Raw genomic sequence first — 25,707 nt, 5'->3', positions numbered from 1 at the left:
GTTCAAGTTGACCAAGATGACATTCTATTGAAATGAATAATAGAGTATTCATTAATTTTTTTCCTACCATCTTCGTCACAGGATTAGAACAAGGGGAGAAGCATACTAAACAAATCACTACAGTTTTTAAAGCAATAGCATATACAACCTTGGACTTAAAAGTGAAGTCATTGGTTCTTTCTGTGTCTGGTAACATTATGGGGTTTTTTGTAAGGGCAACTATGATTAAGACACAGTGTATCCCAAGGTACTTAAATTCATATGTGTTTTTCATCTATTGCCCTCCCCCCGATTTGAACTTTAGAATTAGGACTACATTTAAGATTTGTTTTACTGAAATGAGAGTGATGGCACAAGAGCTGCAATAAATGGGTTTTGCTATATTAAAAGTTTTTAATTTATGACTTTCAGAAATGGATGCCTCATGTTAGGCTGTTAAATGGTATTTCAGAACCAGTCATATTTAACAAGTAGTCGTTGTTTTAACATGACCAAAAGTTGTCATCATTAGTCTTCATTAGATGGAACTATTAGATGCTAACTATTTGGAACTATTACATGCTAGCTATTTGGAAAATCAGCTCTTATTCTTCAGTTGCTTTTTCATATTGGCTATAAAATACTGATTTTCTTGAAGTCTAATTAGAAATATGATTGTTAATTTTTTGATTTTTTTTTTTTTTTTTTAAAGGTGATGATGATGAGATTCCACAGGAATTGCTACTGGGAAAACATCAGCTTAGTGAGTTGGGTAGTGAATCTGCAAAAATCAAGGCAATGGGCATTATGGACAAGGTACATCTTCATAGTCTTTAACTCTTTTTGAACCTATAACTTTGATAAACTACAAAAACTTACGTCCCCTGTAATAACATTCCACCTTCTTTAGGTGTGCATGTTACAGATACTGTGAACACTTGTGCTTCTGCTGACAGCTGAAGTGCTGAAAAAGTTACCACATCTTAACTGTTGCTGTCTCTGAAGCTGAGACGTTTTTGTTGAATGGTCCTTCTCTGTGTCAGTGCTGACTATATGCCAATATGTAGTACCCATGCCTGAGTGGTAAAATGTAAAATAATTAATCGACTTCCATAAAAGCACGTCATCCTATAGGCTTTGCTCCTTACAGCTGATGCTGAGCAACCACAGTAAATCAGAACCTGATGGCAAAGTAAAAAAATCCACCCTTTCTGATACATGCCATCAGTGTAAATGTATGCTGTCCAGCAGGGATCACACTGAATTGCCTGCTTCCTCCGCCTCTCCCAAAAGGCCTTTCAGACTTAGAAGATTTAACACCCCAGGTGATAACGATTCATTTTCTGTAGACTGCATACTGTGATTTCTTTGCCGTACTCTTCCTGACTTCAGTTCAAGGGAACTTTTCTTGGTGCGAACTGTTGGTATCACACCTCTAGAAACAATGTTCTTGCTTTCCTTATCTTCCTGGAACTCTTGACTTTGGGCAGTCTCATGTTAAAGTCTTACTCTGCCTGCTCATGACCATTTACTGTGTTTGTAAAGTGTCTGTGAAGCTACTTATTATAAGCCACTCTGAATGGTTTTCTTTAATCCAAAATTTAGATATTCTTCCTGGACTTCTCTTCTCTCTCTCTACCTTCCGTTGTAGCGTGCTGTCAGCCTGAGTGTTTCTCTTTCCTGATAGTTCTCACCCTTAACCTCTGTTCTCTATTTTTCACACATACATACATACATACATATATGTATATGTAAAATCAGAATTTTGTTGTTTCTAAAGGTGAGTGCCAATAGTATCTGGATGAGTGAAACTGTCTCTCCTCAAGTTTAGCATATTCTACAAATTATTTAATCATAATTCTGTAGAAGATCAGTAAGTTTGAGTTACTTTTTTCAACATGCTAGTTATTCAAAGTTAACACTAATATTAAGAATACATTTCCTTTTTATTTGCACTCAGGTACCAGGGAATTTTATTTCTGCTTGTTCATGGAATCTGGATTTTCTCCTAATAAAGCTCTATATGGTCAGTTAGAATTTGTGGTTGATACTTGGATTTGGTAAATTTCTGTTTCTAGAAGCCAAAGTGAGTTACGATACAACATTAGTGACAAATATGCAATTTTAAATCCATTTTTGTGGATCTTGCTGGTTGAAAATGCAGTTTGATTGCAATCATAGAATATATTTCACCTAGTTTAGTTGTATTGTCAGCATTCTCAGTCGTGCTGTGTCAGAAACCACGGAAGTCAAGATCCCTTCCTTATCTCGAATTGCTTACAATTTAAGTGTTTCAGATTATATAACAAGTTCTATCCTTCATCCATTTCAACAATTTGGAAGTCTTTATGTTCCTGTAGTTGTTTAATGTGGTTTTTTTCTTGTTTTAGCTCTCAACAGATAAAACAGTGAAAGTCCTGAATATATTGGAGAAGAATATTCAAGATGGATCAAAGCTTTCTACGTTACTTAACCATGTGAGTTTCAAATTACATAATTTCACAACATTGTGTAGAATAGAGTTTCTTTGCTTGCATCCTATTTAGTGATGGTTTTAAATACTCTGCGTGTGTGTGAAAGGAATTTCTGATGTGTATGTGATTGAGATTGCCAAATTTTAAGCTTTGAAGTAAAATACAATTGGTTATATTTTTTCAGTACTAAACATGTTTTATTATAGTACTGATAACTTTTGTTTCAATTTTAAATATTATAATTTCATCCTGAAATACTCATGGTAACTGGTGTAATTTGCACCATTAGACATTTCTTTGCTACATGTCCAAAAAACATCCCTTACACAATGAAAGAAGTACTACAGCTTTCATGTAGAGCATATTCTTCTCCTGAGCATTAAGAAAGGAGGAAGCACTTTGTTTAGGTCTGTTCTTACACTGCAAAGTTAAAGTTGTCAACGTAAACAAAACTAACAGGAAGTTTAAGATTTTAGGGTTTTTTTCCTGATATACCTAAAACTCTGTGGGGAGTTTTTATGAAGTTGATATGTGATATTTCACATTTCATATATTTCTTTCTTTCTGCACTTTCTAATCAAAGACATATTCTAGTAAGAATAGAGTTCTTGAGTTTTATGGAAAAAAAATTCCTTGATCTGCAGAATTAGAGAGTATTTATTTATATTGGAAAGGAAGAATTTGAACTTACAAATGAAAATCAGAGACATATAATTTGTACCTAAATACCTTCATCTAGATAGTTTGTAGGGTTTTTAAAGTTTCAGTATGTGGTTTGGAATGTCTTCAGCAAAATGAAAAATAAGTGAAAAGAAGGTGCTGGTTTACCTGCTCTACTTTACTGTAATTAAGTCTTTGTGCTAATGCTTTTAAAGTGATATTTTTCTTTTAGCTTTCTGTAGTAAAACTCAAGATTATTAAGCAATTAATGAAATTGTCCAATGCTTGCCAACTCAGAGATAAAGCTTCAAGTGAAAAAAGAAGCAATCTTTAGCCAAAAAAGTTTTGGATTTTTTCTTAAAACCTATTAAACATGATTGAAATCATTACGGCAAAGAAAGCCCTTGCTAAGGAGTAAGCTGACTTCTTTTACAGTGCTGTGAAGGTATCCTACCTCTATGTCAGGATGTTTGTCAGAGGCAGAGTGCACTTGCATATTCTTTTTATTTCCAAGATCAATCAGCAAAAAAAATAGAAAATATTTAAAACTACTAGGGTTTTTTAAGCCTCATTTGCATAAGGAACAAATGGCTTAAAGCCATTCTATGCAGGAAATTTACAGGGATCTCCTGACTTGCAGATTTCTGTTGATTTTACAAATACATATATCATATATATAATCCACTGTGAAATTGTTTTAGATTCTCTTACCCAAAGGGCATAAGTTGATATGGTTTCACCAACCCCTTATTTTTACAGGGCAAGCCAACAGTGTTGAACTATGGTGTCATATAGGCAGGAAAGATTCTTTTTCTCTGTAGGCTATATCTGTACCAGAGAAGCAATGAAAAATTTTACTAGCTTTTGCTATGAATAATGTTATAATAATATTTAAGTAGTGTTGGGTGGTCATAATTAACCTCATGTATGTTTGTTTTTGTAATTTGTACAAACACAGAAATACAGAGATTCTGCACCCCGTGCTATTTCTAAATAGACATATTTGATAAGACATGTTTTAAACTCATTGATAAGCAGAGAAAGTGAAGCAGAGAGTCGTGTACTTACGAGTTTCATGTGACTTGTAACAGTCTTTTTGTGTAAGAATTCCCTCTAGCGGCAAAAATTAGATTGATCAAAACAGCAACTGGTGTGCATAGGCCACTGAAGAAAACACTAGATGAATCAGTTTAGATGTTGCTTAAGGTACACCAGTTTTAAGTAGAGTATGTGGCAATCTTCCCTCATAGTGCTTCCCAATGATACACAGAAAGCTTCTTTGTGTTCTAGTAGAAGAATAGTGAGACTTTGAAGACTTGTAACTTAGGGAGACATATTACAAACATGTTGCTAGTAAAACAAACATTAGCTGATTTCTAAAACAAACTATTTTTGTATCAAAAAGGAAATACAACGTTTTATACACATGTGTATGTAAGTATATTAAGGTAATGTTATTATCTTTTACTTGGTAAGGATAAAAATTTGAATTCTTGTTCACACTATCCTGTTTTTCTTGACTGTTGCAGAACAATGACACTGAAGATGAGGAGAGATTATGGAGAGATCTTATTATGGAACGAGTGACAAAATCTGCTGATGCTTGTCTTACTGCTATCAATATTATGACATCACCAAACATGCCTAAAGCTGTATATATTGAGGACGTAATAGAAAGAGTTATTCAATACACAAAATTTCATTTGCAGAACACTCTTTATCCTCAGTATGATCCTGTGTATAGGGTGGATCCTCATGGTGGTTAGTATGCTAAGAAATTTTTAAAAATCTTTCCACATTAAAAAATATCAAAACACAACCTACTATATGGTGATGCAAGTGATCGGACTTTCTGGGATAAGATTTTTATATGCAACTCTTATGCTGATAGTTCTTCCATATCACATACAGCATCTGGAATTAATACGTTATGTTACTTTGAGGATGATGAAATGCAGAGTGAAAAAAAAAAATGAATGAAATGTGTCCTCTGAATAACTTAGTCATACATCTTGGTTTACTGCAATAATGTCAGTGTAACCAAAGTATTTAGACAAAAGTATTTAGAAGTTTGTCTGAAGTTCAGCTTCTGTGTATAGTTATAATATGTAGGAATAAGTTATTTTATAGTCATAATCTCTGTGTATATAATGATTTATTTCAATGAAAACTATTTAGTATTTGGCATTTTGTTGTCACATGCATACCTTTAGATGGGGGTGTCAATAACCTTTTTAGAAATCTTGGATCCAGAATTTAGAGCAATTATGAAAAATTAATATCATGTGAAATTCTTGCTTTCCAGCTGCTACTAAATAGTTTTTCTTCTGTAAGCAATTACTTTTACAAAGGTGTATTCATGCAGTTGTTTTGGGGACACTTTTTGAGGAAGATCGTATTTCTAATATTTTATGTGAAACATTGAAAAAATTAATGAAGATATTTTTTATTTTCTAGGTGGTGTTTTAAGTTCAAAAGCAAAACGTGCCAAGTGTTCCACCCACAAGCAAAGAGTTATAGTGATGTTGTATAACAAAGTTTGTGACATTGTTAGCAGCTTGTCAGAATTGCTAGAAATACAGCTTCTTACTGATACAACTATTCTTCAGGTAAGTTTTATCAGAAGAATTTCTGCCTGAGAATGTTTGTTTTTGTTTTCCCAGAGAGAATGTAAAGTATGATTGTCTCAGTGAGATGAAGTATGGAACCAGTACAAACTTTTGAATTATTAACATCAGTGACTAGTTTGTTGTGTAGCAGGTGATCTGCAGGAGAAGAGCATCTAATGGTCAAATCTTTAACGGCTTTTCTTGTACACTTAAGAAAAGTTTAACCTCATTTTATTAAAAAATAGAGTCATAGAATCACTTAGGTTGGAAAAGACCCTTAAGATCATCAGGTCTGACTGTTAACCTAACACTGCCAAGTCCACCACTAAACCATGTCCCCAAGCGCCACTTCTACACTTCTTTAAAATACCTCCAGGGATGGGGACTCAACCATGGGCAGCCTGTTCCAGTGCTTCACAACCCTTCCAGTGAAGAGGTTTTTCCTAATCCAACCCAAACCTGCCCTGGCACAACTTGAGGCTGTTTCCTGTTGTCCTACTGCTTGTTACTAGGGAGAAGAGGCCAACCGCCACCTCGCTACAACCTCCTTTCAGGTAGTTGTAGAGAGCAATAAGGTCTCTCCTCAGCCTCCTCTTCTCCAGGCTAAACAACCCCAGCTCCCCCAGCCGCTCCTCATAAGACTTGTGCTCTAATATCCTTTAATAACTTTATTTGCAAATAATACCAAGTAATACATCTTGTTGAATACCTTGCCTGCTGAATGAATAATCTACTTGTGAAACTGCATAAATATCAGTTTGTTAGTAAAATATACTTATAATAATTTCTTGCCATTGATAGGTATCGTCTATGGGAATAACACCTTTCTTTGTAGAAAATGTCAGTGAACTACAGTTATGTGCCATCAAATTAGTGACTGCAGTAAGTACTTTTTAATTTGTAGTTTCATGTTCCTGTACTTCTGAAAGTTATTAGGGCATTTACATAGGCTCTGGTAGAGAACTGGAGTTTAGAACTCATTTTATTCTTACTTGTTTTTACAGTTTGGTATCATAGTCTAGGAACAGTATTAAATCTACCTGAGCTGCCCCTATCTGCAGAGTACTCTACAGGAAGAAATATCCTACTTAAGCAAGGAACTTCTTAATTTTGGTTATGTTATTTAAAGTGTAAACACAAACCCTTTCCTCTTACCTGTCCTTTCTTGTCTTAAGAAATCTTAGAAATGTGGTTTTCCTTATTTCCTGTGTTAAGATTTGAAATTATGCAATGGAATAAGGTATAGAACTAGTAGGATACTTCTATGTAATAGAATAAATTCTTTTCCTCGAAAGAGGTGGCTATGTGAAAAATTCACAGAGCAGGTAAAATATTATTTCAGGAAAAATGCATCGCAACACAGATGTGCTTGTTCAAGTGGGAGTTTTCCATCTTTGTAAGGATGATATACTCCAGTATTCTGCCTCAACAAAAGGAGAGGCAAACTCTACAATCCTGACTCTGTAAATTGAAAGAGTATGTCATGGGAGGCAGACATTAAAGCTTAGAGTATGAAGTAAAACTGATTTCTCAAATGTGCTCTACAGCCATACACATGTTCACATAGTTTATATTACCACAGAGATTAGCTAGCTCTGTACTGGAGTCTGAAATCTTAGTGTTACACTGTTTGAATTTCCTATATAGTGTATTCTACCATTGACAGAAATTTTTAAAACCTAAGGTATTTTTAAGAGCTATTACACATTTTTGTTATTTTAAGATTTTTAAAAATCTATATTTGAAAAAGTTTTTATGTATTTTGTAAAGAAATGCTTGCTTTGAAAAAACAAAGTAATGCATTAAAAACATGGTATGCATTAATTATAATTTGTGTAAGTGTCATGTAAAGTGTATGTTTCTATATATAATTTGTAACAATATATTTAACAAGCAATATTTTCTGTAACAATAGATAATTTTCTAACAATTCTGTAACTGTTAAATAGGTGTTCTCCAGGTATGAAAAACATAGACAGTTAATACTAGAAGAAATTTTCACTTCCCTTGCAAGACTACCAACTAGCAAGAGGAGTCTGAGAAACTTCAGGTAATTTCTGACATAGATCAATAACAGTAGCATTTACAGTTTTGTAGATGTAGGATTTTAGGCTTCAGTATTAACTACTTCTTTAAAAATCTGCAACTCCACAAGCTGCGCTTTTTTAGACGTTGATATTTCAAAACAATGAGAGCAGAAAATTGCCTGCCAAATGTCTTGTAATAATCACTGTTTCTTATGCCATCATATTTGTGCCTGCTTATGAAAATAAATGAAATGTCTTATTCTTCATCTCACTAAGGATGTAAATGAGTGCAATGTTAGTGTGCATACAGAATTTTTTTTTGTTGGAAAATTCTTCAGTTCTGTTTGTGTGGAGTTACATAATTTCTTAATTGCTAAAGCTTAATAGGAAAATTCTGCCTGAATTTCTTTGAGGACATACTCACTCTTTCCAGGAAGGAAATGGATCTAATATCCCTTTGAATTAGTTTCATTTAGGAACTACTCTGTTCACTTTAACTGTCTTTTAAGCACTTCAGCTAGGTTTCAGTGCATCTTCAGAATAATACTATAGGTTCAGATTCAATCTGAGAGAGAATCTGACCTGTACTGGATTTCAGATAAAAGTGAGATTGGGACACTTTAAATGATTCTAAAACATTTGTTGTTGGTGTTGATTTTGTTCCTTGCTTGCATACATCTTGCCCCCAGAGACAGACAAATTGTTAAATATTTTATCTGATCCAGTGTGGATGAACAGGAAGCATTCAGGAAAAGAAATACACTGAAACTTTGAAGTTGAATTCAGTGACCCTAATGTTAACATAAGTGCTCGTTCCTAGTATTTCCTTTTGTTTTGGTTATAGACATCAGAGATCTAGCAAATAGGAAGGTGGTAGGAACAGGAGCATAAATGGTAGATAAGCTCTTTGAATTAGGACCTGTACCAGAAGGAAGTCGCTATCTCAAGGCCACAATGACTGCATTGTTTATCTGTAGAATCCTAACCCTGGTCTGTTAAAGGGCATTCCCTCACTGTGGCTACAGTCATGAAGGGTACAGCTTACACAAAATTTGATATGGGAAGTTTTTCTCTCTAAAACTAGTCAAAAGATAACTTAATAAAGATAATAATTACAATCTATTTTGTGCCCAGTTAGTATTTTAATAATTTGAGGAGAATGATGTCAGGGATTATCACCTTTTCATATTTGTAAAGGTAGCAATAGGTGGTGTTGATGTATGTATGGGTAGTAAACACCATACTATTTCTCAGGTTATATCATGGGAGAAACATGGAGTGTATTCATACTGGTCCTACCAACTTAAAGACACACTTAAAGACACTTGCATGCTGAAGTTCATAGTCTGTTACACTATCTTGATTACCATAGGTGTAACTCTTATAGAAGTCAGGCCAGGTCATGGCCACTATTCTCTGTTGTTTAAAATTCCTGCAAATTTCACATACATTAAATAATATATAAGTAATAAATTATTAGGGCAACAGTTCAGTGTATTATTTTTGTCTTGTGTTGAAAATGGATATGGCATTGTACATAATAAGCCTATTAGTAAGTGTCTTAGCTGTAGGTGTTTGATTTATTAAATATTCCTGTAGATTTTTCAGTTGCTGAACTTCACATATGCTCTGAGAGCCCATCTGTGGGCTCTTTCAGTTCGTCTTCTGCCTGAGAATAATACTTACTGTTTGTGTTAGACCAAATCTTACACTGCACAAGAGAGAAGCAAATGACTAGATAAATGCCTAGAACACCAATTTCTAGCTGTGGTAATAATTTTAGAAAGGTATTATTTAGGACCAAAAATTTTTTGCTTGTTTTGTCTTTTCTGTTTAGTTTTTGTGTAATGCTATCTTTTCTTATTAACAGATTAAACAGCAGTGACACTGATGGAGAGCCTATGTATATTCAGATGGTAACGGCACTAGTTCTGCAACTTATTCAGTGTGTGGTGCACCTACCATCAGCAGAAAAAGATTCTAATTCAGAGGAGGAATCAAACAAGAAAGTAAGATATTTTTAAAAAGCCATAATCTTTTTTTTTTTTTCTGTGCAGGAATGACTTTGTGTGTTTATAGGTATAATATTTTATTATGGTGCTCTAGTAATCAAACATTGTAATTTTGTGTCTGCTGTAATTATTTGATGCATGACAAATGCTGATCTGGAAATCATATTTCTGTGTATGCCAAAATAATAGACAAATATATCTTGTTATTTTTAGGTGGATCAGGATGTCCTTATTACTAACTCATATGAAACAGCCATGAGAACAGCACAAAACTTCCTTTCTATTTTCCTTAAGAAGTAAGTACTGTTGCATTCTTTAGTGTATTGATGAAACAAACTCCAAATAAAGTCTGTCATACCTTAAGACAAACCTAACCACTTTGCAATGCTAAATACCTACTCATAAAGTTATTTATAACAATATACTTTATAGATCCCTAAGAGTACTTGTCTGGGCAAAAGTTTTTGTGGAACAGAAATTCTGCAGAGAGTTCTTTATACGTTTAAGAATCTGTTTGATCATGTAGGATCCTTTTATTAGGAGTCTCTTACTCACCTGTATCCTGGAAGAGAAGGCTGAGTAAATATTTAAGCGGTAAAACCATATTCATTCAGTCATCAGAATGTCAAAGACACAAAAAAACTAAAAATAACTTTCATTTAGCTAAAGTTAGAAATGTCAATAGCTCAACAGGGGAAAAAAATATATATATACCTGAATAACCGAAGGATTTCTAAGAATAAGTTCTGAGGTTTTTACTGTGTTAGTTTCTACTCTTAAGCCAAAAGGCTATTTAATAGCCATCTAGCAATCTCTCTGCATACTTCTAGTATCATTAAAATAAGGGATGCCACATATAAGTGAAACGCTAGCAGGTATGTTATCTTTTGGGTTTTTTTACATTCTGATTTTAACCTTTGTGGAGCATAATACTGAGGCATCTTATCACTGTCAGATAAATCAGACCAAGCTTAAGGAATATAGCCACAACACCTCCTAAATACCCCAATACAGCTTGAGCTTTACAATTTTACCTACTTTGTCCATCCAAGTTAATGCAGACTTCAACTCAAAGCAATAAATAAAAGAATTTTAGGAACAAAATTCTACTACTGTGGATTAGCTGCTTTACTTGCAGTGCAACTTGGAGTGGTAACTGTTTAAACTATTTCTCTGTATATGAATAAAACAAATTTTCTGCTAATATTTCAGATTTTTTTTTTAGAATTGCATAAAACTGCTTTTCTGATTAAACATAAGATTACTTCTGTTTATGTCAGAAGAAAAGCTTAAATGGCTCTTAAATTTGCTTACAAAATGCATTTTCTCTTAAACAGGTGTGGCAGTAAACAAGGGGAAGAAGATTACAGGCCACTGTTTGAGAACTTCATTCAAGATCTTCTTTCCACAGTCAATAAACCAGAATGGCCAGCTGCGGAGTTGCTACTTAGCTTATTAGGAAGGCTATTGGTAAGGGATTCTTGTTTTTAACTATTATATTAATTTCTTTTTACTAAAATGAAGACTTGTTTATTTCATAGAATCATAGAATTGTTAAGGTTGGAAAGGACCTCTGAGATCACCCAGTCCAACTGTTAACTTAACTGCCTGGTCCATCTCTAAACCTAAGCACCACATCCACACACTTTTTCAATACTTCTAGGGACTGTGATTGCACCACTTCCCTGGGCAGTCTGTTCCAATGCCTAACCACTCTCTCCGTGAAGAAATTTTTCCTAATATCTAATCTAAATCTCCCCTGCCACAACTTGAGGCCGTTTCCTCTTGTCCTATCACTTGTTACTTGGGAGAAGAGACCGACCCCCACCTCGCTACAACCTCCTGTCAGGTAGTTGTAGAGATTTCAGTGGAAAGTACTACAGGAATGCTTGGCACACATGCAGCATTTAAGGATTTTCTTACATGTATTGCTACTATGTAATACATAGATAATAAAATTTGGGTTAGAGGATCATTGATCTGGAACTTGTTAAAGATCATATGTATACAGTTTCTCATGGAAGTTCACTTCCACTATTCTATGACATTTTCAACATGAAAAAATGCCATTGCATAGCATCTAATAAATGTAGATGTTCACTTGGAGTAAAGTCAGACTAATAGCTGTAGTTATTAATGTTAAATATCTTCTCTGGACTATTCCTTTAGCAAAGAACCTGAAAACAAATAAGCACTTTCTTTTTTTACCGATAATAGCATTTACTTATGATATTTTACAGAATGTAAATATTTTTGTTGACGTGTTTTGAGAGTTGTTCTTCAGTGTTACAATGTAATTAACACAGCAATTTGAGCTGCTTCTTGGAAAAATATTTTATGGTCCTGTTTCTGGTAAAATGTAGCTTTCTTTATACTTGCGTGAATAATGAGGAATTTGCATTATGGTCCTTAAGATCTATGCTATTGCAAAGGATATCTGCTGTACTAGTTGTCTAATTTATCTTATGAAAATAAATATTTTTAAAAACTCTAACAGGCATATTTGTAGAAAGAGAGACGCAATAAAGGAAGAAACATTAATGTAAATAAGTAGTGTATCTGTGATGTAATAGTAAATTACATAATTTTATGCAGCATGGAAGTTAGGTGGAATTTTTAGTAAGGTCAAGCAGTCTCTTGTGAGAAGAATCTCAGTTGCATAAATAAATACTTGTTTTTAACAGTTTGTTCTGTTTTTCTTAGGTTCACCAGTTCAGTAACAAATCTACAGAAATGGCATTAAGGGTTGCATCGCTTGACTATCTTGGAACTGTAGCTGCAAGACTCAGGAAAGATGCAGTCACTAGCAAAATGGATCAAGGATCTATAGCCAGAATCCTCAAACAGGTGTGTGAGAGATCCCATGCCAGCTGCATTGACATGTATCCATTCAAATACTTCAAAGTTTTAAAGATGTTTGAAAAACTGGCGTTGTGGAGAATCAGTCTTCATTGTTCAGATTTTTGAATCAAATATACTCAGTTTATAAGTATTACATTTGTTAGCTCATGTCTTCCTTGCGCCATCTCTGTAGTGATCATATGAAGTGGTTAATTACAGTGATTAAGCCAGTTTTCTTGTAACAATACAGAGGAAATAATGGAGCAATAGTTGGATTCTATCTTAAGAGGCCTTAAATACGGATGTATGTGCATTTGCTATTGCAAAGTGGTAACTGAGCTGCTGGCACTCATATACAGGCTTTAGAGAGTTAAACTGTTAGGCCTGTAAGGTTCATTTTTATGTGATGTAGCTGGTGTTGGTCATCAGGGTTTGGAGGGTTTTCTTGTTTATTTGTTTTGTTTTTTAAACTGGACTTGCATATATCTTTCATTAGAGAGTGTTTCTGCTAATGCTGTTACGAATCTGCAAGGGTGGCAACAATTATCAAAGCAATGTATGCATTTGGGCTCTATGCTGTACATAGTATGATGAGAAAATCTTAGATCTTATGTGTCCTTTTAAAAATGTGGACTTGCACATTTCTTATGGACGCAATACATTTCTTTCTGAACTGCTAACTGTTCTCAGCGTGATCTAAAGTTGAGTAGTCATATCAAGTTTGTTTCCCTTTCAGTTACCTGAAAAGACTACAGATCTATTACATGTACTTTATAATGACTGCTACAGATTTATGTTGAAGGAAAAATTTCTGCGCTTTACAGGCATTCAGATAAAGAATCAAAATTCATCTGCTCCTTTATGAGGCTGATACTTCCCATAACTTTTGTCAGTTAGAATATTCTACAACGTATGGTGTCAAGTCTTTATGTCCATGGCTTAATATAATTTATACTTCTGTGTGCTAAGGGGTTATAATACTCCCCTGTTGGCAGTGATTCTGACAATTCTACATTAGACTTCATAGGGAAATACTTCAGAAGAATTCTTTTCTCTTTCCTTATCTCCAGAATTTATAATAGTATTGAAAGATATTCTAAGAGAATACCTACCTGAGCGGTGACCTACATGAATATTTCTATTTATTTTGGGGTTTTTACAGGATCAGGCAGTAACTAGACTTTGGCATCTGCAGAAAATAAAATTGCTGTGGGCAATTGAGTGCTAAAAGCATTTTTTTCAGTTGCTCAGGAAGCTTAACATCAGTGATGGTAGACAGTACCATCTGTGCATTGTGGAAGGTAGAGTACCATCAGTCAGGGTAGACAGTGTTGTTGTAACACAAGAACAAATAAATACTTGGAAATGGTGTACATGACAGCTAAGCTTCACTTTGCTGTTCAAATGGCAAGAAAATAAGACAATCCATTGGTAGACATACTCAGCTGTCATCATCAGAATCTTAAATTATTATTTCCATTCGGAAATGAACTTATACCTCTACAGATTTTTCTTTCTTGCTAAATTGAATACTTAGACTCTGTTGGATGTTTCCTTCTACGCTCTGATACCATTCTGATATATTCTCCAATGATTGATGAATGGTTATAACTCTCTCTACTGTGGTTTGGACTCGTGACCCATAGAATTAGATTTAGGAGAAAATCTATTCTGCTTTGACATTTTTAAGCAGTAGATTTTTTTCATAGAAATCTGTCATGGATTGTCAAGTTGATTTGAACACTTGTGCATGCTTTTCATGAGTTTATCTCTTGATCCACTGATATTCTGGACTTGTAACTATACCTTTCTCCACTTGCTGATGTTTGCAAGCTATATTATGTGCTGTATTTGTGACAAGATTCTCAATCTGTGCTCTTCGTACAGAAGTTAAGATGGTTGTAAGTTATGAGTTTTAGCACTGAAGAAGAAAAATGTTTTGTAGCTAAAGAATTTTAAGCCAGAAATTATTCTTCTACTTTTATTATCAATATTGAATATGATTTGTTGTAGTCTTCATAGTTTCTCTTTGTTCTGGGTTTTTTACTTGTTTGAAAATAGTTAGGCAGTTAAGGTTCATCAAGCAACCCTTTTATTCAGCTAGTTATCCACAGAATTTATCATTGATTGAAGCCTAGAATTTCGAATCACAATTTAAATGTATATTAGGGTGCCAAATGTATATATAATCCTGTATCAGTATTATGTGCATTGTAGACATGTTTTGAACTCTTGAACTTACTCATTTTGGAAAAAAATATATCCTTTTGCCTGCTGTACTATCAGCAACAGCAAAGACCTGTGTATTTCAGTATAATACTAAGGAAAAAAGGGTGATTTATAGGTTTGGTTTTATGCTGCCTTGTGGATGTTGAGCACGTTAGTTTCTGACTCATGCATTGATACTGATATATTGTCTATAACCCGTACATGGGGAGAAGTACATTGTCTCATGATCATAACAAGATCGTTATTCAATAGTTATTTACATAGGCCAGAACTGTTTAAGAGATCAGGATATATGTGGAATCATAGAATGGTTTAGGTTGGAAGGGACCTTTAAAGCCCATCTAGTCCAACCCCTGTGCAATAAGCAGGGACATCTTCAACTAGATCAGGTGGCTCAGAGCCCCATCCAGCCTGGTCTTGAATGTTTCCAGGGATGGGGCATCCACAAAGTCTCTGGGCAACCTGTGCCAGTGTTTCACCACCCTCATCATAAAAAATGTCTTCCTTATATCTAGTCTGAATCTACCCTCTTTTAGTTTATAACCATTACTCCTTGTCCTATCACAACAGGCCCTGATAAAGTCTGTCCCCATCTCTCTTACAAGCCTCCTTTAAGTATTGAAAGGCTGCAATAAGGTCTTCCCAGACCCTTCTCTTCTCCAGGCTGAACAACCCCAGCTCTCTGGGGGTTGGAGCATGTCCAGAGGAGGGCAACGAAGTTGGTGAAGGTTCTAGAGCACATGTCTTATGAGGAGCGACTGGGGGAGCTGGGGTTGTTTGGCCTGGAGAAGAGGAGGCTGAGGGGTGACCTTATTGCTCTCTACAACTACCTGAAAGGAGGTTGTAGCGAGGTGGGGGTCGGTCTCTTCTCCCTAGTAACGAGTGATAGAATGAGAGGAAACGGCCTTAAGCTGCGCCAGGGGGTTTAGGTTAGATATTAGGAAAAACTTCTTCACCAAAAGGGTGGTCAAGCATTGGAACAGGCTGCCCAGGGAAGTGGTTGAGTCTCCATCCCTGGAGGTGTTTAAAGGACGGATAGATACAGTGCTTGAAGACATGGTATAGATGGACTTGGCAGTGATAGGTTGACGGTTGGACTTGATGATCTTAAGGGTCTTTTCCAATCTTGACGATTCTATGATTCTATGATTCTCTCAGCCTGTCCTCATAGGAGAGATGCTCCAGCCCTCTGACCATTTTTGTGGCCTCCTCTGGCCCTGCTCCAACAGGTCCCTGTCCTTCCTGTGCTGAGGGCCCCAGAGCTGGAGGCAGCACTCCAGGTGGGGTCTCACCAGAGCAGAGTAGAGGGGCAGAATCCCCTCCCTCGACCTGCTGGCCACACTGCTTTGGATGCAGCCCAGGATAAGGTTGGCTTTCTGGGCTGCAAGCACATATTGCCGGCTCATGTCCAGCTTTTCATTCACTGCTGCCCCCAAGTCCTTCTCAGCAGGGCTGCTCTCAATCCCTTCATCCCCCAGCCTGTATTGGTAGCAGGGGTTGCCCCAACCCAGGTTCAGGACCTTGCACTTGTTCTTGTTGAACCTCATGAGATTCACATGGGCCCACTACTCAAGCCTGTCCAGGTTCTTCTGGATGCCATCCCGTCCCTCAGGGGTGTCAATCACACGCCTCAACTTGGTGTCATCTGCAAACTTGCTGAGGGTGCACTCAATCCCACTGTCTGTGTCACTGATGAAGATATTGAACAGCACTGGTCCCAGTAGGGACCACTGAGGGACACCACTTGTCACTGATCTCCATTTGGACACTGAGCCACTGAACACTACCCTCTGGATGCGACCATCCGACCAATTCCCTATCCACGGAACAGTCCATCCATCAAATCCATCCCTCCCAAATTTAGAGAGAAGGATGTTGTGGGGGACCGTGTCAAAGGCCCTACAGAGGTCCAGATAGATGACATCCATAGCTCTTCCCTCGTCCACTGATGTGGTCACTCCATCAGTGTGTAGTAGGCCACTAGGTTGGTCAGGCAGGACTTGCCCTTGGTGAAGCTGTGCTGGCTGTCTCAAATCATCTCCCTGTCTTCCATGTGCCTTATATACATGTAGGAAATAGAAGTATTTCCTATTAAATAGTCTCTTGGAAAAAATATCTTTTGTTTTTAACATTCATACAGTTGAGATATTACAAATCTGATACATAGTTTCCAGCACTAGTTTTCAGGTGAATACTTCATATGTAATGCTTTTAATGCATCTTAAAAGTGCTTCACAGGAAAATTAATGTTACCCTGTTCTGTAGATAGGCTTTATGCAGTAGGTGACATTTTTTATAAAATGTGTGTTTGCTCTCAAGCTTTTTGACTGATAGAAACATAGTTGAATCTCAGAGAGCATGATTCTTCAGTGCTGGAGCTCAGAGGTGTTTGGGAACAACCTCTCTAAGTTCTTTCCTAGATTGAGTATACTTGCTGTACTTTCTCTGTATGGATGCTTTATTCCTGAAAACACTTATACTAAATATTTTTACAAAGGGAGAAGTTATTTTTATTTCTTTGATGTTTCCCATACCTTTTTACTGTTGTCTGTTTCATATTTCTTTTTACTTTACTTTTTTGCCTTTTATCCCTTGTTCATCTGAGAAGTCACTGTTTCGGTATTTAATATTGGTAAGACAGCTAACGGTGACTTTTGTAGGTTAAACCTTCTGTCTGTCTGCTGTGTGATTTCAGCCCTTTTTTCCTCCGTGACAGGGAGTCTTCAAAAAAGATCATAGAACCAAAATTAATCAAATCAATCAGTCTGTTTTAAAACCAGTCTTAGTCTGCTCCTAATCTTTCTTAGACTTTAGAGCCACAGTCTAATTTGTTTCAGTCTCTGTGCAGTTTATAAGTAATTGGTTAACAAATTGTTAATATTCTGCAATTATCAAAGCAAGTGACTTCCATGTATTTTATATGTGGACATGCAGATTTTTCAGATGATAATTACCACCATAGAATATTCTGGTTTATAACTATATTTCTCCTTCTGACAGGTTTCAGGAGGAGAAGATGAAATCCAACAGCTGCAAAAGGCTTTGCTAGATTATCTGGATAAGAACACAGAAACTGATGCATCATTAGTGGTAAATTTCAGCTTTCTGGTGTCAAGTGTATATAAAAATAATTTCAATAACATGTACTGTTTTTTTTGTTATGCATATTAGTACTTCAATTAAATTGTCACCCTAACATATACTGTTGACTGTATTTTCCAAAATATTGTTGATGCATTAGATTCACTTAATCTCATTATAAATCTGTTAATTTTCCTTTTCTGTATCTATTGCTTCTGTTTTCTGTGCATCCTGTTATATTTCTCCAGTTTTCTCGGAAGTTTTATATCGCTCAGTGGTTCCGTGATACTACTATGGAGACAGAGAAAGCAATTAAGTCTCAGAAGGATGAGGATTCATCTGAAGGAACTCATCATGCAAAAGATGTTGAGACCACAGGACAAATCATGCATAGAGCAGAAAGTCGCAAAAAGTTTCTTCGCAGCATCATTAAAACTGCTCCATCTCAGTTCAGTACATTAAAGTATGTTTTGGTACCACTTAATTCTTTATTAACCATCCATTTGATGTTTTAAATAATTTTTGATAAACATGTCCTAATTGACACATGGAATTTGTTGCAGGATGAATTCTGATACTGTGGACTACGAAGATGCGTGTTTGATTGTTCGCTACTTGGCCTCTATGAGGCCGTTTGCCCAGAGCTTCGATATTTATTTGACACAGGTAAACTGTGCCGGAAGCCTTAGTTACAGTGAAACACAGTTGGTTTCTGATTCCAAACGCTTTTGTGGTAGTGTGCCATATCTGTTCATTGTTGAGCACAGGTATTTAACAGGCCATGATAACACCATGTGCTTTCATATTCTGCATTGATGACATAAGTGATTATGTTTCTTTTTCTTGCATGTATTTTGTATGTCGTATTTTACATACATTATTTCATTTGTCTGTGTTATGTGTATAACAAAATCACTATAATTAGGTGTACGCTGTAAGAGGATAATTACAAAATGCTGAAATAATTTTCACAGTTTCTGTAAGATGCATGCTCATTTGGTAATATTAACTCATGAAATTGAGCTTAATTTGATTTGAAAATACAAGCCAGCTTGGTCAGTTGCTTGCAGTTCATGTCACTGTCACTTTAGAAGCTGTTGTTTGACAGGTGTCATTTCTTTGCCTTTTCTGGGAGAAGAGCACTAATATGTAGTCATGGTGACATGTTTGAACTCCAGTACTAGTCTGGGTTGCATTACTTATATTGATCTGCCTACAGAGCCATTCTTAAAATTATAGTGCCCAAATCCAACTCTCCTGTTAAAAGAACAATGGTGAAAGCTTCAACTGAATGAGAAAAGGAGAGTTTAAAATGAAGGGACTTAAAGTGAACATACAAACCCTGTGTAAATCCTGTTTGGACCAGTCTTAGAGATGTAGCAAATCCTAGTAAAATCCATGCTCAGTTATCAGTGCCATGGAACATCGCTTGCATGTCCCTTTTACTGTCTGAGAAGATATATTCAATTTTTAGTAGACAGATATTCTTACTTTAGTTAAATTGTTTGCATGTTACTCTGCTGCATTTTTGCCCATTAAAGATTGTTTTTTACCTTCCCAAAACAATTGAATCTTTTTTTTTTTTGTTCTCTTACTAGATTCTGCGTGTACTTGGTGAAAATGCAATTGCTGTTCGAACAAAAGCCATGAAGTGTTTGTCTGAGGTTGTTGCTGTAGACCCCAGTATTCTAGCCAGGGTAAGAAAGGAAATATCCATCATGCACATACGTTCTTCTGTCATGCTTAAAATAAGTCTTCATTTCTTATTTTGAATCTGTGTTTCATTTGTTCTTTTTAGCTGGATATGCAACGAGGTGTTCATGGACGGTTAATGGATAACTCCACTAGTGTACGAGAAGCAGCTGTGGAGCTGCTTGGCCGATTTGTGCTCTGTCGTCCTCAGCTTGCTGAGCAGTACTATGACATGCTGATTGAAAGAATATTGGTACGGTGACTAGTGATATTTATGATAAAATAAGTGTCATTGGAAAATTTGTTTTGTAACTGAGTTTATATGTTTAATAATATGATGATACCAAGAGTAAATTGTATCTTACTGTTTTAATGTTTAATCATGCTTTTAAGACCAACCTTGTGAAATGCATCACTTGTTTCCAGTGATGCTTTTTGACATCAAAAGGTAAACATATATAGAAAGTTGTACTGCATCAGAACCAGGATTATATTTCTTTTTATTCCATTATTAAGGCACAAATTAGGTGAAATGAGGAATTTTGCCACATCTCTGAAGTCTTGCGATATGGGTCATTGAGGGCAGTTCAGTAGTGTGGGTGATGAAGAAGTATCTACAACACAGTAATTTAAAGAAGTCATTTGTAATCCAAAAGAAAAAAAAAGATAAAACTACTTTACTTTTCTATGCTATTTTTAGTGTTTTAAAAGGCTTCTTATTAGAATTTTTGTACAAAAGATGTTTTTTGTCTGGGCATTCAGGTAAAATACAATGTTAATCTAGCTGTAAGATAAAACTAGCTCTTAGCATCCATGTCACGTTTTTAGTCAAATAGTACTCATTTGCTATAGTTACATGATAAAATGTGTTTGTGAAGGGTTTTGGAGATAAGCAGCTTCATGTGCATATGAGCATGCATAAAGCAGTTCATCCTGATGTTCAGATTCAACATGTTTTGAATAAGATAATATGAAGTGAAGCTCCTCATCCATCTCCTTAGACAAAGCCTACGAAAATGGAAAAGATTGTTGCATGTATCTTATCCATAAGCTTTATCTAAAGACTTGAAGTATTACAGTCCAGATCTACAAAGAATCTTGTGTGTTCCAACAAAGTAGCTAAAGCATCATCACATCTAGCTTGTAAGCTCTTGAATTAAGAAGTGGAATTATACATTTGCAACATCATGAGCTCTTAGATGGGAGGGTATAGATGGAGGAAGCATTTCAGCATTCTGCGGACTCAGCCAGAACCTTTAGAATTGTTGCAAATAAAGTCGTACAAGCTATGCTGACCTTTTGTATAAATGCACTCCAGGATATTTTAGCTGCCTTTTCTAAATAAATTTTGCAAGTCAGATTTGATGATCTTCAAATAGTACTTCATATAATACATAAATTAATTAGTATTTCTGGTTAGTTTTCAAGAATGTAATGCTTTTCTCTTACAGGATACTGGTATCAGTGTCAGAAAAAGAGTCATAAAGATACTTAGGGATATCTGCATTGAACAACCAACATTTCCCAAAATTACAGAGATGTGTGTGAAAATGATTCGGAGAGTCAATGATGAAGAAGGCATTAAGGTAGAATGAAACATATCCTTCAGGATTTTAATTATCATTATTTTAGTGTTTCTGTATTTTGACAAAAGTCAAAAAAGTATTGCACTGCTCCTCTGTAATATTTATTATTTAAAATATTATAAAAATAATATTTATTATTAAAAATTATTATATTAAAAGTGAACTTTTATTCACTTCGAATTTTTGAGAGCACATATCTTAGCTTTCTAAAATGCTCTCTGACTTGTTTTTCTTGTCTATCTTCTATTTTCTTTAAGTTCTTGCTGACAATCAAAAGACTTTAAAAAGTTATTTTCTAGAGGTTTTTTTTTCTTCTTGCAAGTGTTGTCTCTGGTACTTCTCTTTTCTAAGAAGTAAAATTGGCATATAAAACTGTTTCTGCAAACAAAATAACCTTTAAGTCAAAATTAAGTACTGGACATTAATACATGCCAGATTTGTAAGTTCTGCATATAAAAACTGTAAAGTAATAATCTGTGCTAATTTTGCATTAATTCTGAATATTCAATGAATCAGTTATTCCCCCTAAAATGTTACTTACGTGATCTAACACTACTCTTTGTGCAGTGTATATGCAGAAGGGCACAAAACTAAGATTATGTCTTAAGTCATTAATGTGGCAATGATGGGTTTGTCTGATTTGGCAAAATAATTTTAAAATTGTTGGGTAATTAAGAATATATGTGTAATAATTTTGTATCACGTGTTCAGTAGGATTTGAAATCTGCAACTTTAAAGCTGCAGCTTATATTTTTACCCCTTGAGATATGTTAATGCCAAGTGGTTTTCTGAGGAGACCATTAATCAAGAAGTAGATGAACAGCTGAATCCAAGGTGCTGCTGGGAAAGGAGGACAACTTTGTTCTCTCTCCTCCTTCCCCTTGCCTTTCTAACATCATCAGAAAAAATGAGGCATTATTTTCAATGTATTTTTTATGTTTCCATGAATGAGGAGAGCTTCTTAGAACCATATGCCTTATAAGTAATTTGGGAATAATTTTGTTCACTTCCATTCTATTCCATTTTTTCCTCCATCCAAAAACATTGTAAGGGAACATACCTCCAGTGTTTAGTAGAGAGACTTGGCTTCTCTCTCTTTCCCACGTTGTCACAGCTGTTTTGAAAACTGAAAAAAAAAGGTTACTTTTTAAAGTAACCTACCATTGGTGCTAGTTCTGCTGAAGAAATCATAATCATGTGTTCCGTTGTCAGCTTCTCAGGCTACTGTGTTTTCCTGAGGAATGCAAATTAATGCAGGAAGGTGGTAATTCCATCTTCTGTACCATCAGTTCCCAGTGATCATTTTGCTGAGGCTTGCTTTGAGGTCAGTATGAGTCCTGTAGTAGTAGATCTGGGTCTGTGTCAGATAACATTTCCTATAAGGGTCTCACTTAGGCTGAACAATTGCTTATGAAATGGCGTGCATCATCAACAAATGTCTGGTATGGATGTATTAGAAGTAATGCCTGTGTGCCAAGATAAGTTTGTTTATTTCTGCTAATATTTTTTTTGCCTTCAGAAATTAGTAAATGAGACATTCCAGAAGCTCTGGTTTACTCCAACTCCACACCATGACAAAGAAGCAATGACAAGGAAAATACTAAACATCACTGATGTGGTATGTTAAAACAAATTTGAGTTAAGTTGTGTGCAAAATTTGATTATGTTTTAATATCTTTGAAATATTGTCTGTAGTTTTTTAGAATACAGTAATTTAATTGTCAGGTGGTTTTCTTTTTATATCTCACAGCACTGAATACATTCCAAAATCATTCATCTCATGGAACAGGCTGTAGGAAACTTTAAATGCTCACTAATCTGCTGACAATGATAACTGGGACCAAATTATATTCAGGCTGAATAAAGTACTTGTTCAGTTAAAACACAACGAATTTCTATTATATTTAACATTTTCCAGGAATTGCTAGTAGCAGCATATAGTTAAGCCTAACTAAGAAGTTGTCCCTTAAAAAGAAAATTTTCCTCAAACAATTGATAACATTTATTTTGAAAGGTTAATAAGCCGTTTTGACAAATACAGGGTCATGTTCTTGCTCAGGGTAAACTACTATCTGCATAATTGTGTCTTCTTTGTAGGAGCAGCAAATTAAATGGCATGTCTCCAAAATAACAAAATCTGTTTCAAATAAAATGCTTTAATTTGTAGTGAGAATGTGTTGTGTAAAACCACTGTGCTGAGAAGGTGTTTTAATATCAATTACACCACGATGTTAATATAAAATAAAAGTACTCGTTTCATTACTTACAATTATGGGTTTAAACTTCATCCTGCATTTCAATATTTTTACAAAATGGTGGTCTACTGTGCATTTTTCCAGACTGAGAAGTCAGTCAATTTGACTTCAGCTTAACTCTCAGTTCTCCTGCCAATTCTACTTTGGAGCACCTGTGAGCTGTTCCTTACATATGATACCAGCGAAGGCTTGGTTTGTTTATATAAAAATATGTATACACATATATATATATACACACACATGTTCATTTTTAATATGTCAGGCTTGTATTTGTGCTTTAATCTGCGCAAAATGTTCTACAAAACCAAAACTTTGTTTACATTAGAGCCAGCAATCTCCAGTAAAATGTGTAGGCTTTGTGTTGTATGGAATACAAATTCTGGAGTCACTTAAATGGTGAGAACTATTTTTCAAACACAGAAGACAGTTTCTAATCTCCAAAGATATAAAATCGTTGTACTGAATGCGTATGAAAATATATCTATGCATATTTACTGGTCTTTTAAGATGACATCTGTCTTGAAGTAATTTTTCCTCGGATGCCTTTTTTATTAACTAGTATATTCTCAAAAATACTTCCAGGTTGCGGCTTGTAGAGATACAGGGTATGACTGGTTTGAACAGCTTCTTCAAAATGTAAGTAATGAATTTCAAATGTATGGTACAATCATTGGTAGAATTTTAACATTTCTTTTGGTACTAAAAGGAGGTATTATACAAGGACATGGTATAGTGGTGGACTTCGTAGTGATAGGTTAATGGTTGGACTCAATGATCTTAAAGGTCTTTTCCAATCTTAACGATTCTATGATTCTATGATTCTAAAACACATAGAAGGGTGACTACAAGAGCAATCCTTTTACAGTAGACAAATTCAATTCATGCCCTTTAAACATCTGACTTTTTTTTAATCTTCATTGGTGAATTCTTTGTCTCTGACATTAGTTTTTGTTTTTCCATATGATCTGTTTTTAAATTACTTCACTTGGTTTTGGGAGGGGTTTTGTTTTGTTTGTTTTTAATTTCATAGTGTCTTCAGTAATGAGTGACATAACGTGAAGTCCACAGCTAAGATACTTGATTCTGAAATGAGGCATCTAGTGTAATGTAGATTTTTTAAATGGTAGATAAGTGTTCACATCCAATATCTTTGTTACACGGTTTATAGAAGCAGTGAATCTTCAGAGTATAGGTTACTTCTACATTATATTTTCCTCTGATTTTTCTAAGAATTGAGCTTGTTTGTTTATGTTTCTTAACCTGTGTTATCATTCTCCTCTGCATCTTGTATGCACTGGTTAATTTTCAAGAAAAAAAAATCCTTTTGATTTTACTTTAGCCTGGAGTGCCATGAAAATAGGTAGCCAAGTAAACCAGAACCTTTTAATGCCTGCACTGAAGAAAAAGCTATAGTACAGTCTCAATCCTTCTTAGATGTTAAAGGATCTTCATGGACATCATTTCAGTGCTCAAAGTCATATGGAAGAAGGCTAACTGATTAAAATGTTCATAAAACTATGTTTCATCTTCATTTGATATTTTTGCTTAGGGTCAAAGAAACCATTCCTTTCGAATGTGCTCTTTTTTTTCCTAAGCATTTTAAAAGCCTTCCAACTCCTATTAGTTACTGCTGGCAAGTATGACTGCATTATTTTTTTCTACATTATTTCATTAAACACAAAGTTAGCTTTAATCCCAATGCAAAAATCAGTAGAACTTTTCTGGGGTTTTATTGCGGTTAATTTTTCTTTACTTCTCTTGCATTTTGGTTTGATTTTTTACTTCCCTTAACTTTTTCTTCACCATGTAACTTCTATGCAGAAGTTAAATAAATACTTTTGTAGTGTAAACTCGTTGTGTATCTGTAGTAATTGTTATAAAACCAGCATGTATGCAATGTAAACGAATGAACCCTTAATACTAAATAATTTTCTGTTTTATCTGCTACAGCTGTTGAAGTCAGAAGAAGATGCTTCATATAAACCTGTGAAGAAAGCCTGTACTCAACTTGTTGACAATTTGGTTGAGCACATTCTTAAATATGAGGAATCTTTATCAGGTAATATTATTTACAACCCAGTAGCTAAACTCCTGTGAATTTTATATGATACTGTAACAGTGGTTGTTCAAATTACTGTCAGGCAAAGACACTGTTACAGAATTCCTGTTACAAAACTGATGGTAATGAATTGTTGCTTTTAAGTTCATTATGAACTTTTGAGCACTGTATTGTAATAAAGCTTCCCTAATTTTCACTAGCTA

At 35.1% G+C, this 25,707-nt stretch overlaps 1 protein-coding gene across 4 annotated transcripts in view; it reads left to right on the top strand.

Moving 5' to 3' along the window:
- LOC104020646 (NIPBL cohesin loading factor) overlaps positions 1-25,707 on the top strand; it is a 67,117-nt gene that overhangs the window by 26,510 nt on the left and 14,900 nt on the right. For all 4 annotated transcript variants that reach the window (XM_087741047.1, XM_087741051.1, XM_087741048.1 and 1 more), the window contains 19 exons: positions 692-795; positions 2,370-2,456; positions 4,643-4,874; positions 5,571-5,722; positions 6,524-6,604; positions 7,672-7,772; positions 9,620-9,758; positions 9,975-10,057; positions 11,099-11,231; positions 12,465-12,608; positions 17,832-17,921; positions 18,161-18,375; positions 18,476-18,578; positions 19,511-19,609; positions 19,711-19,857; positions 21,056-21,190; positions 22,710-22,808; positions 24,028-24,081; positions 25,396-25,504. In XM_087741047.1, the coding sequence (XP_087597173.1) occupies positions 692-795; positions 2,370-2,456; positions 4,643-4,874; positions 5,571-5,722; positions 6,524-6,604; positions 7,672-7,772; positions 9,620-9,758; positions 9,975-10,057; positions 11,099-11,231; positions 12,465-12,608; positions 17,832-17,921; positions 18,161-18,375; positions 18,476-18,578; positions 19,511-19,609; positions 19,711-19,857; positions 21,056-21,190; positions 22,710-22,808; positions 24,028-24,081; positions 25,396-25,504 (2,307 nt within the window). The remainder of the gene's footprint in view (positions 1-691; positions 796-2,369; positions 2,457-4,642; positions 4,875-5,570; positions 5,723-6,523; positions 6,605-7,671; positions 7,773-9,619; positions 9,759-9,974; positions 10,058-11,098; positions 11,232-12,464; positions 12,609-17,831; positions 17,922-18,160; positions 18,376-18,475; positions 18,579-19,510; positions 19,610-19,710; positions 19,858-21,055; positions 21,191-22,709; positions 22,809-24,027; positions 24,082-25,395; positions 25,505-25,707) is intronic.

The sequence above is a fragment of the Nipponia nippon genome, unplaced genomic scaffold (assembly GCF_047370975.1).
Source record: "Nipponia nippon isolate SJK-2023a ecotype South Korea unplaced genomic scaffold, ASM4737097v1 scaffold_71, whole genome shotgun sequence".
NCBI classification, from domain to species: Eukaryota; Metazoa; Chordata; class Aves; order Pelecaniformes; family Threskiornithidae; genus Nipponia; species Nipponia nippon.
Note: the sequence above shows the minus strand (reverse complement) of the source record. Positions and strands in the feature narration are given on the sequence as shown.